General features: G+C 41.3%; 1 protein-coding gene across 2 annotated transcripts in view; it reads left to right on the plus strand.

Moving 5' to 3' along the window:
- Positions 1-15,384, plus strand: part of thsd7ba (thrombospondin, type I, domain containing 7Ba) — a 165,477-nt gene that overhangs the window by 94,699 nt on the left and 55,394 nt on the right. For both annotated transcript variants that reach the window (XM_047337196.1, XM_035603676.2), the window contains exons 9-10: positions 9,511-9,702; positions 13,140-13,371. In XM_047337196.1, the coding sequence (XP_047193152.1) occupies positions 9,511-9,702; positions 13,140-13,371 (424 nt within the window). The remainder of the gene's footprint in view (positions 1-9,510; positions 9,703-13,139; positions 13,372-15,384) is intronic.

The raw sequence follows: 15,384 nt of genomic DNA on the forward strand, positions 1-15,384 counted from the left end.
TAAATGTTGAATTACATATGACTTGAATAAAACCATACATTTGACGAGATAAGCAAAAGCATGTTTTAGTCCTTCTCTCAGTCAGTTACTATACAAATCTTACTCATAGTCCATGTGTTCACGTAGTCAAATGAAAAAGAAACAGGTAGTCAGTCTCTGCTCTAATTTACATAACAGCTACGGTTATTTGTCATTCATCCGTATTACGGGTTGATTTATTTCTTCCTTTATAATTTTAAAATGGTAATAACCATTGCCTGCGACACTTATTCACAAATATAATTAGGCCAGAGCTTCAACCAGCAGTAAAATTCATCAAGGCCCGGATGGAGCCACCAGTGCTGCGGTCCAGACACGCAACGTTATCGATTGCATTCTGATGCATGAACTGTCAGGTGTTATGCGATCCATTGTGCTCCGCCATATCATTACGTCGGTGATGGGGACATCCGTGTTAACACAGCATGCATTATTCACGAGGTACCATCACCAAGTTTATGGGCACAGAAAACACTGCCCTGATTAAAAGTCAGAATCACGGCTTCCTACCAGGCATTAATTGCTCCTTTCCATAGATTAGAAAACCTAATTGCGTCTTTTTTTTCTCCATGTGTTTTATTATCCTGTCACAATGGATCATCCATATGTTTATCAGGACGGCAGAAGAGGGTCTCGATATATTAGCCAACGGTAGAGTCTAATGGGATTTGACGAGACGAGTAAGAATATAAGCTTTGGCGGGTTTGAGGGAAAAGCTTGACAGGATTTCGGAGGCGGTTGTGTTGTTGGTGAATATGGTTAAAAGTTGTTTGCTGCTGCCTTCCTACTGGCCCGGCTGACTTACCCTTCAAGCATGTTGGGTTATTTTCCACACATGGACACAGCAGTGCAAGCTGCTAAGTGATGCAAGCGTACTGTAGGGAGTTTTTGCACTGAGGTACTGCAAGCTGGAATACCGACTGCAAGTCTCAAGCTGTTGAGCTGAGCTGAGTTTGAAAAGCATGAGATCTTTATATATACAAACATTATAATTGATGTGCTATATGAAAAATGTTGCCACATAGGTTGGTTTGACCCATGGGTCCGACTCAAAGTAGTGTATCAGTGGTAGGCGACTTCATTCGCATGAGAACAATAATAATGTGTTTGGAGTTGTGATAGTTTTGTTAGGTTTAATTTCAAAACTGCAATGTTAAGATTGTGTTTTGGATGAAAATAAGAATATTCTTTCGGGTTAAAGGGGCTTCTTCATCTTGGTAATGTCGTAAATGCGCGGATGAGAGAAACGCCACTGATCCACCACGGTTTTGAACGAGAAACAAACGGGTGAATGTCCTCTCTTTTGTCGACTCATCCATCCACCTGAACCTCCTCCCAACTGACTCTGATGATCCATACACCATACCACTTCACCTCCTCATTTTCTCCCGCCATAATTCAATTCAATTGTATTTGTATAGCGCCATCTCACAACATACATTGTCTCAAGGCACTTTACATAGTGAGGTCAATATTACAATATTACAGGGAAAACCCAACGCATCCCACAATGAGCAAAGCACTTGGCGACGGCGGAGAGAAAAAAACTCCCTTTTAACAGGAAGAAATCTCTGACAGAACCGGACTCAGTTGTGGGCGGTCATCTGTCTCGACCGGTTGGGGAGAGGAGAGGGGAATAGAGGAGAGGTGGGAGGAAAGAAGGGGAGAAGAGAGAGAGAGGACAGTTGTACAACCGCCGCTTTAATCTCTACCAGACTGATAACTACTATGGCAACAAGAAGTTAAACTGAGGATAAAATCAGATCAGATCAGATCAGATTAGCGTTTATTGTCTCCATTAGGAGAAATTAGTTTTGGGCAATCAAGAGAGCACAGCACCACATCAGCACCCAGTCATTCAACATATACATTCAAATAAAATAAACAGCAACTTCAGTATTGCAATATGAATGCAACTTTGGGTCATGATAAGCTGCTTGCGCAGACAAACCAATGGACTTTATTTTACAGACAGGCATCTGGTCATATCATGTGACAACAACATGCTGCTGGAGACATAATACATGATGTGCTCTGCTGTTTTTTATGAATAGTTCTGATAGAATATGACAAATAACATTTAAAAAAAATATATTTGGCAGGAGGGCAATCCTTGTCCCGAGGATTTGACACAGCTGTCGGCCTAAATGATCTGTTCAAATAAAAACGCGCGATCCATACACAGATCGAAAACACACATTAAGTCGTGTTCCAAACCCCGTATTGCTATTATTTTTCTTCAAAGAACTGGAATGGTGGACAGATGGAAAACAGATAATTACACTGACAGAATAATTCGGTCTGTTTTTGTTATGTTTCGCGTAAACATCTCAGTGACCTTTGTTGATCACGGTAAGTTGTGCTCCAGACAGAATATGCTCTTAGCTGTTTTTTTGTTGCTTGACATATAAATGTAGCAGACCTTTGAGAGAGCAGCCTCTACATGCCAAGTCTGTATGGCCATTCAGCGTCAACACATTCAGGCTCTCCTCCCCAGCTGCTCCGCAGATAAAATGATGGGCAACTTTATCTGTGCGATAATGAATTGTTGGAAGAAAAGCGGGGGAAACATGCTTCTCCTCCGGGGGAAAAATTAAAAAAAGTCTTTAGCGTTTATTTGTCACGAATAACTCTGGACTAATTTTAATTTAGGTCTGTCAAGGTCAGGGTTTATTCCAAGCCTACAAGGTGGCCCGTACACAAAAACACAAAAGAACAAAGGAACATGAAGAAAATAAAAACTTGATAAAACGAGAACATGAATTACTTTGCGCGTTAGACTGACCTTCTCCCACTTTTCTCTTATCTGATGTCCCTGGTGTGAATGAGGAATATAAAGAACATAACATCACGTAGGTCTTCCTCACTGCAGAAACCACTTCACGGTTGCCTCGCAATATTCACAGATTAGATGCACAGATCTATCTGGACCCATTCCAAGTTACTCAGATATGCTCTTTGAAGATGGTGAGAGTACCAGTCCTCTCCAGAGCTGCTAATTTGCCCCAACATTTTATAACGATCCTCTGTTAAGTGCACTACAGTGCATTTTATTCATTTCTGAATGGAAAACAAAGGAGAGAGAGGGGAAAAAACACTCAGTTTTCTTTCACATACACAATTTTATTTTCCACCCTATTTTCATTTACATATTACATAAAAAAAAATACTCCGTCACAAAATGAGTGGAACATTGCACAAGAAAAAATATTCAACACGTGTGCGTGTGGACTCATAACATTAAAAGAAAATGCATGAATGACATAATTTATGTTTTAGCTTCAGGGCAAACAATGGGAGGTTGACATACATTTACACTTTAGATTATTCTGATTTAATAATTTATGTTGTCTATTTAATTTGCTAATGTATGACCTTGTGTCAGGACTTTGGTTAAAGACTGAAGTTGGTACTAAATAAATATTACCCACATTTCTTTGTACATCAACTCAAATCAAAGGGAATATATGCATCCTACTCCTAGAGGTGGATCTTCATGAGCAACATCTTTAGGTTCCAAGAGTATTTTAAAGTTCTGCAGAAAGAGCACTTTCTCCACACACTGTGGAGAGTTTACATTACCTCCAAGCATGCATTTTCTTGCTTTCAATAATTTCCACTTTTTTCTAAAAGTGCAGGAATAGAGTCGGGAGTGAAAAAGAGAATTAGGAGCCACATAACTACAGAGATGAGAGCATTGTTTACAATTATCTAATATGTTGTCATAAACAGGAAGCATATTTGAGTGTTATATTTTTCAACAGTGGCAGATTGTCTTGTCACCGTACGGATACAATGAGCTTCCTTTGTCTGCAAAGTTCATGTTTATTTTAAGCAGTTAATCAAAGATGTCGGAGCTCGACTTCGGTTTAATTTATAGAAGTGGATAAATTGCACAGTAGTGAGAAAAACAAGACTCTGTCACGGCCCAGCTCATCTCCGCTTCTCACCCGGTCTCGTAGTGTGTTGCGGGGCTTATTTTTTTTGTTTTAATTGGAAGGAACTCACTAAGCATGTCAGTTAATCACTGCCTATCGTCTTCAGCTAGTTTTGCAGTGTCCAAGCAGGAGTTCTTTCTCATTCAATTAAAACCTGCTGCAACGCTCAAAAACCCTCTGAGGCAAAGGTTGAGACTGCGGGCCTCGATTCTCACGTGTCCATGGGATCTCGATTGTGTCGTTTGACCCTATAGACACTCAACAATCAAACCAAGATGACCTAAAGATAGACATCAAAAGGTCTGCCCTAAGGCATTTACAGTATTAGTGTGAAACAATGGTCAGATTCTCCAAAAGGACTGTATTTATATTTCTCTTAAAATAAATCACACACATTTAGGCAATTATCTGCGATCTCCTTTAAAAAAAAAAACGGAAGTAACATTTGTTGTCAGTACAGTACATTCATACAGTATTTCTAGATTTGGACCGTACCATCTGAAATAATGTTAGAATTAGAATTCCTGGACCAGTCAAAAACTCCTTTTTTTATTGACATACAAGTAGCTCCTGTGGACTGCTGATGGCAGAAGCTTGTGGAAAGGTGTGTGAACTGGCAGGCACCATTCAGTTAAGCGACAGGCGCCCCTGAGCGGTGCGTTCTCCGTATTTCCTCCCACGTGAGCACGCTGGATTCCCACGTTCTCAGCATAAAACTTCTCTCCCATTTACAAGACTGAAAACCCATGAAGTCGCCTGAGAAAAAAAGTCTATTCCTGTCAGAGACGGTAGTTTTTCAGCAAATTTTGTCTGATAGGGAATTACATTTTTTTTTTTATCTATAGCTGCTCGAGCAATCGGAACACATCTTCAGTCACCTACCAGCTTTTATTGCTGAGCAAACACATGGGTTATTCACTCAGGTATGGATGAAATGGAATAGACTTGCACAAGGGGCGTTTAAGGACATTTCCGTGCTCAGCCAGGAGGATGATCCAAAGGGATTTTACCTTGGGGGAGAAAAACAAAAATACTTTTTCACTTTTCTGAAGAAAATGCATTAATCTGCTTCATCACATTGTCTGGATATAATCAGACTATGTTTATCCTTCTCCTCATCGGTTTCCTGCCATCTGCTGGTCCACTTCAGGCTCTGGAAAGACAGTTCACAAAGAGTACTGAAAACATCAGAGGATGTATGTGACATACTTACGAATTACTTCTTATAAGAAATCCACTATACATTGTTTAAGTCAATAGAATTGAGACCTGTATTTGTAAAGCTCTCGATGAAGTCCCATATAATTGATATATTAGTGTTACAGTCTTTCTTACTTTTACCTGTACATACATGCATCAGCTCAAGCATGATGGCACAGTTGTGAAGGTGTGATTTTGCAAATTCTTTTAGCACATTATTTTGAATCGATATATTGAACTAGAATTTGAATTTTCTGGCCCTCTGTTTACACTCTGTGTAATATGTTCATTACCAATCGGAATATCATTTCTCTTTGTTAAAATTGTTATTGAGTGTGAGGTATTACCCTTTTTTCATATCAATATACCTTTTACTACTGTCAGTTTTTTTCTTCACATCATTTTTTTTCTTTTTCAAAACAAGGTTTTGTAGACCAACACTCTTAATTTTTAAATGTTTTAGTGAAGAATGAACTGTAAGTGTGCAAAGCTGTCGCTGCATTTGCCATGTGAAGTTCTGAATACCACATATTTGTATGTCTTTTTATTACAATTAATGCAACCCCTGCAGTCTCATGTTGGCTGCTGCATCACTTATTCAGCGACTTAAGTTTTCAAACTTTGAAGTATGTTATCTCCAACAATTAGCCTTATGTCATTTTTGTTAGCGTGCGCATTGCAGTTTGGAACTGGACGGAGGCGAATCTAGAATTGTTGGAAAAAAAGAGTTACAAATAATATTGCATCTCACACAGAAATGCACTTCTTGTGCTCCACAATGATTTCAACGTAAAAAAAAAGGTGCTGTGTTAGCCCACTGGCGATTTTGCCCCAGGCTTTGTAAAGCTGTTTTGACAACTCACAGAGCTCCCATTGGCTGCACAGTGACCATGCACACCAGAGTAGTCATTCCCATTCCCCAAACTAACTACCATCCACGGCGAACGCTGATTCAAACGTACTGGCTGCAGCTGTATCTGACGGCTGACAGATTTGAGCCAGCCTCTCCAAACCCTTCACATGGGCTGCCATTGCTGAACCTCGGGACAACCCGGCTGCATGAACTCCGTCTGCCCGACTGGTCAGCAGTATTCGGGAACTCGGTCAGAGCATTCCTAAACTTGGCTGAGTGACCGTCACGAATGATGAATTCCTAAAGTTAAGAAGCTCCAAAGTTGTTATGCCGTTCACACGTGAATACGGCACACGCGTCAGTTGGCGACCCGGGCTAGTTCGTCAGAGTCAGAGCTCACCCGTGGTGTTCACAGTGATTTTGTCCAATTTGCCTGGTTGCTTTTCCCCCACCAGCTTTGTCTTAAAAGCTGCCTGCCAAGAGTGGCTGTGATTATTAACTTTTAAGCAGAGGCGAGGACCTCCCTTTTTTTTCAGCTAAATGTACCTGAATAATAACAGTGAAGAAGATTAATTGCCGTGTGGGCGAGCGGAATAGAAATCATGTTGAAATTGCATGCAGCAGGCAGTGATATTATATCTGAGTAAGAGCCCCAACTACAGATCCTTGTATTAATAATGCAAGAGGACCCCTAGGGCAGCCATCTATTTGCAGAGTCCCCCCCCCCCCCAACATGTAGTCTCACACAAACGCACACATACACAAGATTCGACTTTGGATTAATTTCATCGTACGACTTCTCTTTCGGCAGTGTTTTCGGACAAAGCTTTGTGAATCAAATTTTTTTGATACAATTTTTTTTTTCTCGTACAAACAGATCATTAGTCCTGTGTGATTAGATTCTCAAGCAGAGCGGCCGTTGCATAACAATTACATTCTGCTCTGTTTGTCAAGGGTTGCCAATACATTGACTTTTGATGAAACATAACGTTGTAATTGTACGCGTTTCAAAATAGCCACACAGATATAGTCGAGTAGAATAGTCATACTCTGACAGCCCTGATCACACTAGTTAGTGCTCTATAATGTCACACACATTATGCTGCCCACTACATATCTTCATAGAAAATTGTCATTGCTTTTCTACTGTGTGTCAATGTCCTCTGTCTTTGTATCCCTGTACGAAACTTTATATTTATTTTGCTTCCATCTTGACCAAGGCTCCCTGGTAGAAGAGATATTGCATCTCAATGGGACCTTACATATCACTTGAAGAGAAAACTGAGCTTGTGTGATTTTGATTATAAGTGTCCCTGCTAACTCTGCCACGGTTGTATGTAGTAGGTAATGACCATGTCAGGCGCCAAAACATATTCCCCGGTGGGTGAAAAAAGAAGGAAGTATTTTTTTATATTCCATTTGTCAGTTTCAATCTGCACACTTAGAAAACGTGGCACATTTCAAACAACCACAGTCGACCAAACTGTTTTTTGAACAGGCTTAACATACCAGTGTAAACAAATATAAAAGTGAAAAACACACATCAAAGGGAGGATGAATATATGATTATGTAATTATGTCTGAAAACCACAAGTTTGGTTTTCCCTGATATTGTCCTGCCGTTAAAGTCACAGATAACACACGCGTCCTTAACCTTGGATAAACCGTTTGCCTTCGCAGTTCCCATTCAATGTTTTCAAACTTGGTCTCGTTGCATCTCACCGTCCAGTTTTTAATATTCCTCGATAAGCAGACAACTGCGTATAAGGTTTAAAGTGTCCAGCCCTCTGAGTATCGGTCAGAGAGTTTGATCCTCTGCATTTGTGGCACATTTAACGCCGGTCCATTTGCGTCTCCACTAATGAAAGATGCAATGCATTCCGTACAGTAGCCTCTGGGACTTAACCGTCACTTTGAGAGGGACTCGCATCTCATTCTTTATACACACAGTTGCACTGATGGCTGGAAATCTCTGATGTCTTCCCTTTATGGACAAAAGATGCTCAAACTCCCCGAGGGAGTCTTTCATATCTATTGGATATGACGATACCTACGTTTGCTCTCTGCCCTCCTCGGCATCGAGGGTATTCGCTCGGAGAAGTAAAAAAGACAATTGATGACAAACCTGCCCTGGGGTTGTTATTGTTAAACCATATTCCATGATGTAGTGGCAGAGTTCAGGCGAGTTAATGATACTGCTGTGTGTGAGCGTATATCCGAAAAAACAATGCTCTGGCTGCTGCTGGCATTGTTTTGACGTCTGGATGGCATCCCCGCCTCTGAAATTGATCTCTCTCTCTCTCTCTCTTAGACGGAGAGACCTCAGAGAAATCTGTGGCACCCGGCTACCTCTGGGCAGGGATCAACAAAAAAATATAAGACATATTGTTGGGGGGGGGTTGTTGTTTTTCACCAAGGGTTTAATTCATTCATTAAAATTAATTTCTGTAAGTGTATTCTTCTATTACAACATGAATTCATTATTTTGGGCAGTAAAGAGAAAATAGTTCCTTTCCTTTTAGCTGGTTTACTCCAAAATGAAAGAGTTAACAGGGAGCTGTGATAAATATTTCATAACATGGCTCCTAGTTGAAGGCTGAAGGATAGTTTTTTTAAAAACTAGCTCAGAATACCAATGGGAGAGCTTTATAATTTTCTTCAAATAAAAGGATATTGTTTTAGTATTTGACAATTGTGTTTCTTTGAGGAGAAAATCGTTGTCCTTAATGAATCGGGGGGAACAAATTGCATTGGGCGAACTTGGCCCCTGTAGAAAAGAATTAATCATTTTTAACAACCATTCCATCAAACGATGCGTCTTCAACTATTATACCCCACATTTCCCCTTTGGGGGACTAATAAAGGATTATCTTATATTATACTGTATGTAGGCATCTTATAATTCCACATGACCATGTGTTGCACATTCAGGTTGTGTCTCGATACGACTCGGTCCGACAACATTTACATCTGCCAATAACAAGCGTTACCAGTGTCAACACTCATCTGGATCATGACCCGCTCGTGGTCTTTTCTCATGTCACTGCTGCTCGCCTCATCAGCTCCGCTTCCCCCCCTCTACCCTTGAAACAGCCTGCAGACTGTACAGAGACCGTAAACAAGTGAAACTCTAGACACCTGAGACAGGCGGAGCGTGTCCAAGTAGCTGAACACATAGTTCTAGCTGTTGCACTATGTGCCAACCGCATCTACAGTAAACACCAGCTCACCTCTGGAAGTAGCTGCGGGGTTTTTTGGGTTTTTTTTTCATGCGGATGAATGCGGCCTTTAAATCCTATAATGTGATCAGATGAAATGTATAACAGTAATGCTCGAACTGGCTTTTAATCCAGTCCCGATGTTTGTTGGTGTAGTCATGCACTGAGAGGAATAGGTCTCAGGGTCTTGAACACCCTGAGGCTGATGTCTACTTTTTTTTTTTTTTCCAGTTTTTTACAATCTGAACTCGTCTTCCTTCAGGGGAAGATGTGCCCACTGGCCACTGTGCAGACGACCCTCCGCCCACAGAAGTGGCCTGCGAGGTGGCCTGCGCAGCAGACTGTGTGGTCGGCTCCTGGTCGCCCTGGTCTCCGTGCTCACACAGCTGTGCCACGAAGAGCGCCGAGGGCCGGCAGAGCCGCACTCGCACTGTGTTGGCTATGCCAGGGAAAGGTACTGCAACACTCCCGATATCTTCTCTGGCTGTTAATGACTTGTCCATGCTGCTGTGTTTTTCTGCGTTAATGTTTTTTTGTTTGTTTTTTGTAGAACTTTTTTTCAGTTTTGAGTTGAACAAAATGTCAAACCTGGTGTATTCGGTTTTTTTTGTGAAAGCATTGCTTTTTTGCAGACAAAATTGTAGGAACCCATTTAGATATTTGCTGTCTGATTATAATAATTTGAAAATTACAAGTGGAAAAAACTGTAGATACAAAGGTGGACAGGATGTTCTGGAGGAGAGAAGTAAATAATACTTTTAAAAAATGACAGTTTTTAACAAATGCTGGGCCTAGGCACCAGGTTTTGACAAGGAAGAAGGATGAATAAAAAATATATCAGCATCTGCAGCATTAATTTTGATTTTGATTTTTTTTTCCATCATTACGTCTGACAGTGTTTTTGCACAGCAATTCTCAATCGGCGGGATACTCTTTCAACTTTCAGTATATTTACAAAAACTGCTGTGCCACAGTAAATCAGAAAACAAATTACTCAAGGATTTTTTCGAGGTGGACGACTGCGGAGTATGTTATATCGATATTGTCACTGGAAATCAAAACTCAACTTAGCAAATAGAAAATAATGATTGTTTTCACAAACGCTGTGGGTTTACTTTGGCTGTTATTTCTCTTTGGGATTTTTTTTCTCTTTTTCAATCTCAAAAACATTTGAGGTTTGAGTTGACCAGTGACCAATGACCTCTGGCTTTTTTTTTTTTTCTTTGTCTTTCAAGTGTCGTGTTTTTTAAGTGAGACAGCGGTGCCTTGGCAGCAATTACCCATTAATCCCTGTAACCAAACGCATATCTGCAATAACAGCTGATGAACGAATCCCACATCTTAAGGCAGGTTCCACACTGTGCTGGCAAAGGTGCTGTGTGTGTGTGTGTGTGTGTGTGTGTGTGTGTGTGTGTGTGTGTGTGTGTGTGTGTGTGTGTGTGTGTGTGTGTGTGTGTGTGTGTGTGTGTGTGTGTGTGTGTGTGTGTGTGTGTGTGTGTGTGTGTGTGTGTGTGTGTGACAGTATGGAATGGGTGGAGAATGCAAAACAGACTGGAAGGCGCAGGTGTTTATTTGATTGAGGTTCAGTGACAAACTCATGCCTCTCTGCGAGTCAGTGCACTTTATGGCCGTTAACCACTCTCCAGATGATTCTTATGATCCTGCTTCAATTGAACTGGCCTTTGTTTCACGTCCCCTTCAAATTGGAGAGCCTCTGCATCGCCCAATGGAGTCTCAATACACATTAAGTATATTGGCGCCTGCACACACCTCTCTCAGAAACATGTGCGGATGGTGTATATATGTGCACATTTCTTTATCAGTGTATCCAAGAATTTATGTGTTAATAAGGTAGTACAACATGTTTTACTATCTTTACCTTTGTAAAAGTGTGTGTTTTACAGTAAATGCACATTTTTTAAACGAAAGAGCTTGATTTGACATGATATTTTGTCATTAAATAATATATACATAAAACAATACCCAAAGACACAGATCTAAAAATAACATAATATGACTATATAACTGTTTAAAAGCCAAAAACAAGAAAACCTCAAGACAAAGTAGAAACACATTTTCCATTTTGTATTAGTGTCGCCTGTCTTGATATAGAAGATAATGTCATGTTATAAACCCAAATCTGTTGCTCTCATTATGTTGGCTATAGTAGCCTTCTGCAACCATCCGCACACATTTCACACATTGCCTACTTTCAGTGTTGAGACTGTCATTGAGGTTGAATATAGAACATGTACAGTATGTGTCCACATAATGACTAAATATATGACACAGGGAGCAGGGACTGGAAAAGATTGTCGTGGTGTGGCTGCAGGCGGCACATTCAATTGGCCTGGGAATCCCGTTGCAGTGACCTTACTGTGGCTTTTCATTTGTAATTCAAATTCTACAGGTTAGAGCTTGTAAAGTGTCTGCTCAGCTGACCCGACCAAACATTTGTTTAGTTGTCACGGCTGTCAGCAGTCAACGATGGATATTAGCATTTGACTGCCAGTGACTACAACCGCAGCTTGTACTCAAGGTGACACGTGTTTCAGTTTATTTGTGCAAATCACACACGCTCATCTTAATAATGTTGCTTTGCAGGACAAATTCTAGAAAGAATCTTAAAACTTTATACAGGCAGATGCCCTGAGGTTGATCAGTTCCCCAAACACACTGAAACGCTGAATCGTTGGAGGTGAAGCAGGACCCAAATGCAGGTGCAAGAAACAAAAAGTGTATTTAATAAAAGAAGAAAATAAAAATACAGCCCTAGTCATCCATTGGTAAAACACTGGGCACAAAACTACAATGCGCAAAGGAAAAAGCAGAAGAAAAAAAAAATCACAGGGAGCAAAATTGACACGGGAGATACGAAAACCAAGCTGAACAGCACAGGAGTCATAACAGACCAATCACAGAGACCATATACACAAGGTGGGCGGGGCAAATGGACCACAGGTGAAACACGTTAGGAGCAGGTGCAGGCAATCACAGGCACAAGCGACGGGTGAGGCCGAATTGTCAAATTGACTCAGGAAGTTTCTTAATCTTGATTCTCTAAATGCATAGGAGACGCTTCCTTTCCTATCTCCTTTAGCATATGGTACACTGGACCTTCCCATGCGAAAGGACAAGAGATATAGACACCCCACAATTCATCGCGGCAGCGATATTGAACGGGACGCGCCATGCACCAGCATAAACGATTCAATCTGTACTAGAAGAAGAAGAAGTAGGAGAGTATGAATATGACCCAGAAGAGATGCACGTCATCATGTAAGTTAGTGTTACACATGAATCATTTGCATCTGATGTCACAATGAAACACGCTGTAGGAGCCGCTGCGTTTTTTGCAGTTCTGAAATGTGTAGTTCCACCACGGCAGACGCACGTCGACAACATCCGCCCGTCGCGTGGTGGCGTAGTGTAGTGAAAGTCGAGTCGGATCCTCTGAGCAGCGCTGTCGGCTTTTCCTTAGTCCTGTCAGTCCTCCTTTACGCCCTTCCTTGACCTCATGACGTTTTCCACTGAGGTCGAGGAATAGTAGAGAGGAAGGACATCTGGACCGCACCCTAGAGCTAACAGAAACAAGACACAGGAAAAGGAAGTGAAGCGACACAAGGAAAGAAACTACAGAGTAAAACAGGAAATAGCAAACGTAATACAAGAAATACTAGGGATAACAAAAGTAACTTAACTAAGGCAGAGATACACCAGGAGGGAGCAAAGTGAAACGTAACAGAGATACAGAAGGAATGGTAAAATACCTCAAGTAAAATAATCAAGTCCACAAGAAACAAAAGAGTTCATGGGGGGAAGAATCCAAGGCTCAGCTGTGCATTGTCCATGTCTCTGACTCTGTGGCTTCTCCCTTCGTCCGATGTCCAGACGGGAAGGAGTGTCCCGCGGCTCCAGCCCTGGAGGAGTGGCGAGTCTGCAGTGACCATCCGTGCGTGGTGTTCCACTGGGAGGCCTCGGCCTGGGGTCCCTGCATTGAGGACACGGCGGTGGATCTCAACGGAACCCGCTCGTGGGACGGGACCCCCGCGTGTGCCGCGGGCGTCCAGATCCGCAAGGTCAGCTGCGTGAAGTCGAACGTCGGACCCGTCGTGAGTAAAAGGTACTGTACGCCCTCGGACCCAACTTTGGTTTTCATGTTTACGTATTAGAGCGATAATGCAATACTGCAATTCATTCATTTCGTATTGGCCTGTGGGTACACACTGTACATGTCTGTAAATGTTAAGACTGTTTATTGATTTCTGCATCATAAGTGAGATGTTCTTTTGAGGGCAGCACCATGTCTTTACACTTTAGTGTGTTAGGTCGATGTCACGCTCTCACAGACTTGTTTTTTCAAGGTCTGTTGGCAGATCAAATCAATAAGAGGCTTCTCTCCTTTTTCCTGTTTACCTCCGGACAGCCGATGTGTCCACCTGTTGACATGTCTTTTTTCAATTTTTCTCTTTTCACATGTGAAAACTGAACATGCACTAGGATCCAATGGACAGGTCTTTTTCTAAAACCGGGACTATCAGCATACTTTGTTTCCACTCTCATGGCTTCTTTGCTCTTGTTCGTACAAAAAGTGAGAAGTAACTGTGTCGTTTCAGCACAGCACCAATCTTTTCCCCCATTCTAAATTATCTCAATGTGTCAAATTCACTAACTAAAATATCTATCGTAGTTTTGCCAGGATAAAAATTCCACTGACATGATATTTTCTTCTCCTATCCCTATCTGACACTGCTGCATTGCCTAGTTTTAAATATAAGAAAACAGGTCTTGGGAGAAATGAATGGTAAATTAGTGTTGAGGAGTAAAAGAGCTTCGTAAAATGTGGGGGAGGAGTTTAAAGGGGGATCGTGTTTCTCTTAAAGAAAAATCATTTAAGAACGCGATCTCCATTTTCCAAAAGTGTCCTACTTGAACATATCTAGTGCATGCTTTTACTTACTGACAAATGACCCCGATGACCTGATGCACTGTGAAATGATATCCTCACTGTGTGTGTGTGTGTGTGTGTGTGCGTGTGCGTGCGTGCGTGCGTGCGTGCGTGCATGCGAACCTGAGATTAATTTTGCTTATGCTCCACCATTATCTACTCCTTTTTCAGCAATGCAATATTAAACACTGCTAAAGGCTTTTGTGCTGTCACTGTAATGATGTTATAGCCCGCAGGAAGATGGATTTATAAATAATTCACAAAGTTTGCCCCTTCTTTAGCTCAATATAATATTGACAGGGCCATAAAGTGGATTATGGAGAGATGCTTTTTTTTTTGCCCGTCCTATCTTCCACCACAGAGGCTTTAATGAAAACTGTCATTTCTGCTACACCAACAGATCTCACCTGCAGTGTGTCGTCGATTCAATCAGTTCTTCTGAGTGTTAATTTAATGGAACGGCACATAGCACAGAGCCCCAGCATGTTGCTATCCATCATAGTTGATTTTGACTGTCAGTAACAAGTGAGTTAGCGTGTTTATGCGGCATGGCTGGGCGTTTCTGTGTGCAGGACACCATTGGGATTTGATTGGGTCCATATAGAACAGCACAGACCTGGCATAACTTACCAAGCCTAAAGAAGGTTAGTACAGGGCAGACACGTATACAGTGCTGTGGAAGTTTCCCTCAACTATGAAAGGACAAAACCGGGCTGTATATAGTTCATATAGTTTGTTTCCACTGCATCAACTTCCTCAACTTTGAAAAGCTGGGATGTCGTTAATAGAAATCATTCCTGTCTGAGAAGCAAATGCCCCCTGAATATATTCAATGCGTTTTTCTGAGAAGAGTCACTTCAGTCAGCAAACATCTGAGCTTTCCAATGCTTAGCACTAATCTCCACAGTGAGCGGCTGCTCAATAAGAGGTTAGTGGGGTTTTTCTAAGTATTACTACAGAGCTTTCTAGAAAACACTCGATTGATTTTTGGTTTCATACCTGCTCCCCTGTACCACATTAAAGGTAGTATATACATTTACGTACAAGCAGTGATAATAAGAGTTTAACCTATTCAGATTTGTCTATATATGGGCAGCAAATTTATACGAAAATTATATTGTAGATACTGCCACACTTAAAAGGACAACAACACATTTCTGATATTAGTTAATATTTTGTTTTTTAATG

This window comes from Scophthalmus maximus, chromosome 14 (genome assembly GCF_022379125.1).
Source record: "Scophthalmus maximus strain ysfricsl-2021 chromosome 14, ASM2237912v1, whole genome shotgun sequence".
Lineage (NCBI taxonomy): Eukaryota > Metazoa > Chordata > Actinopteri > Pleuronectiformes > Scophthalmidae > Scophthalmus > Scophthalmus maximus.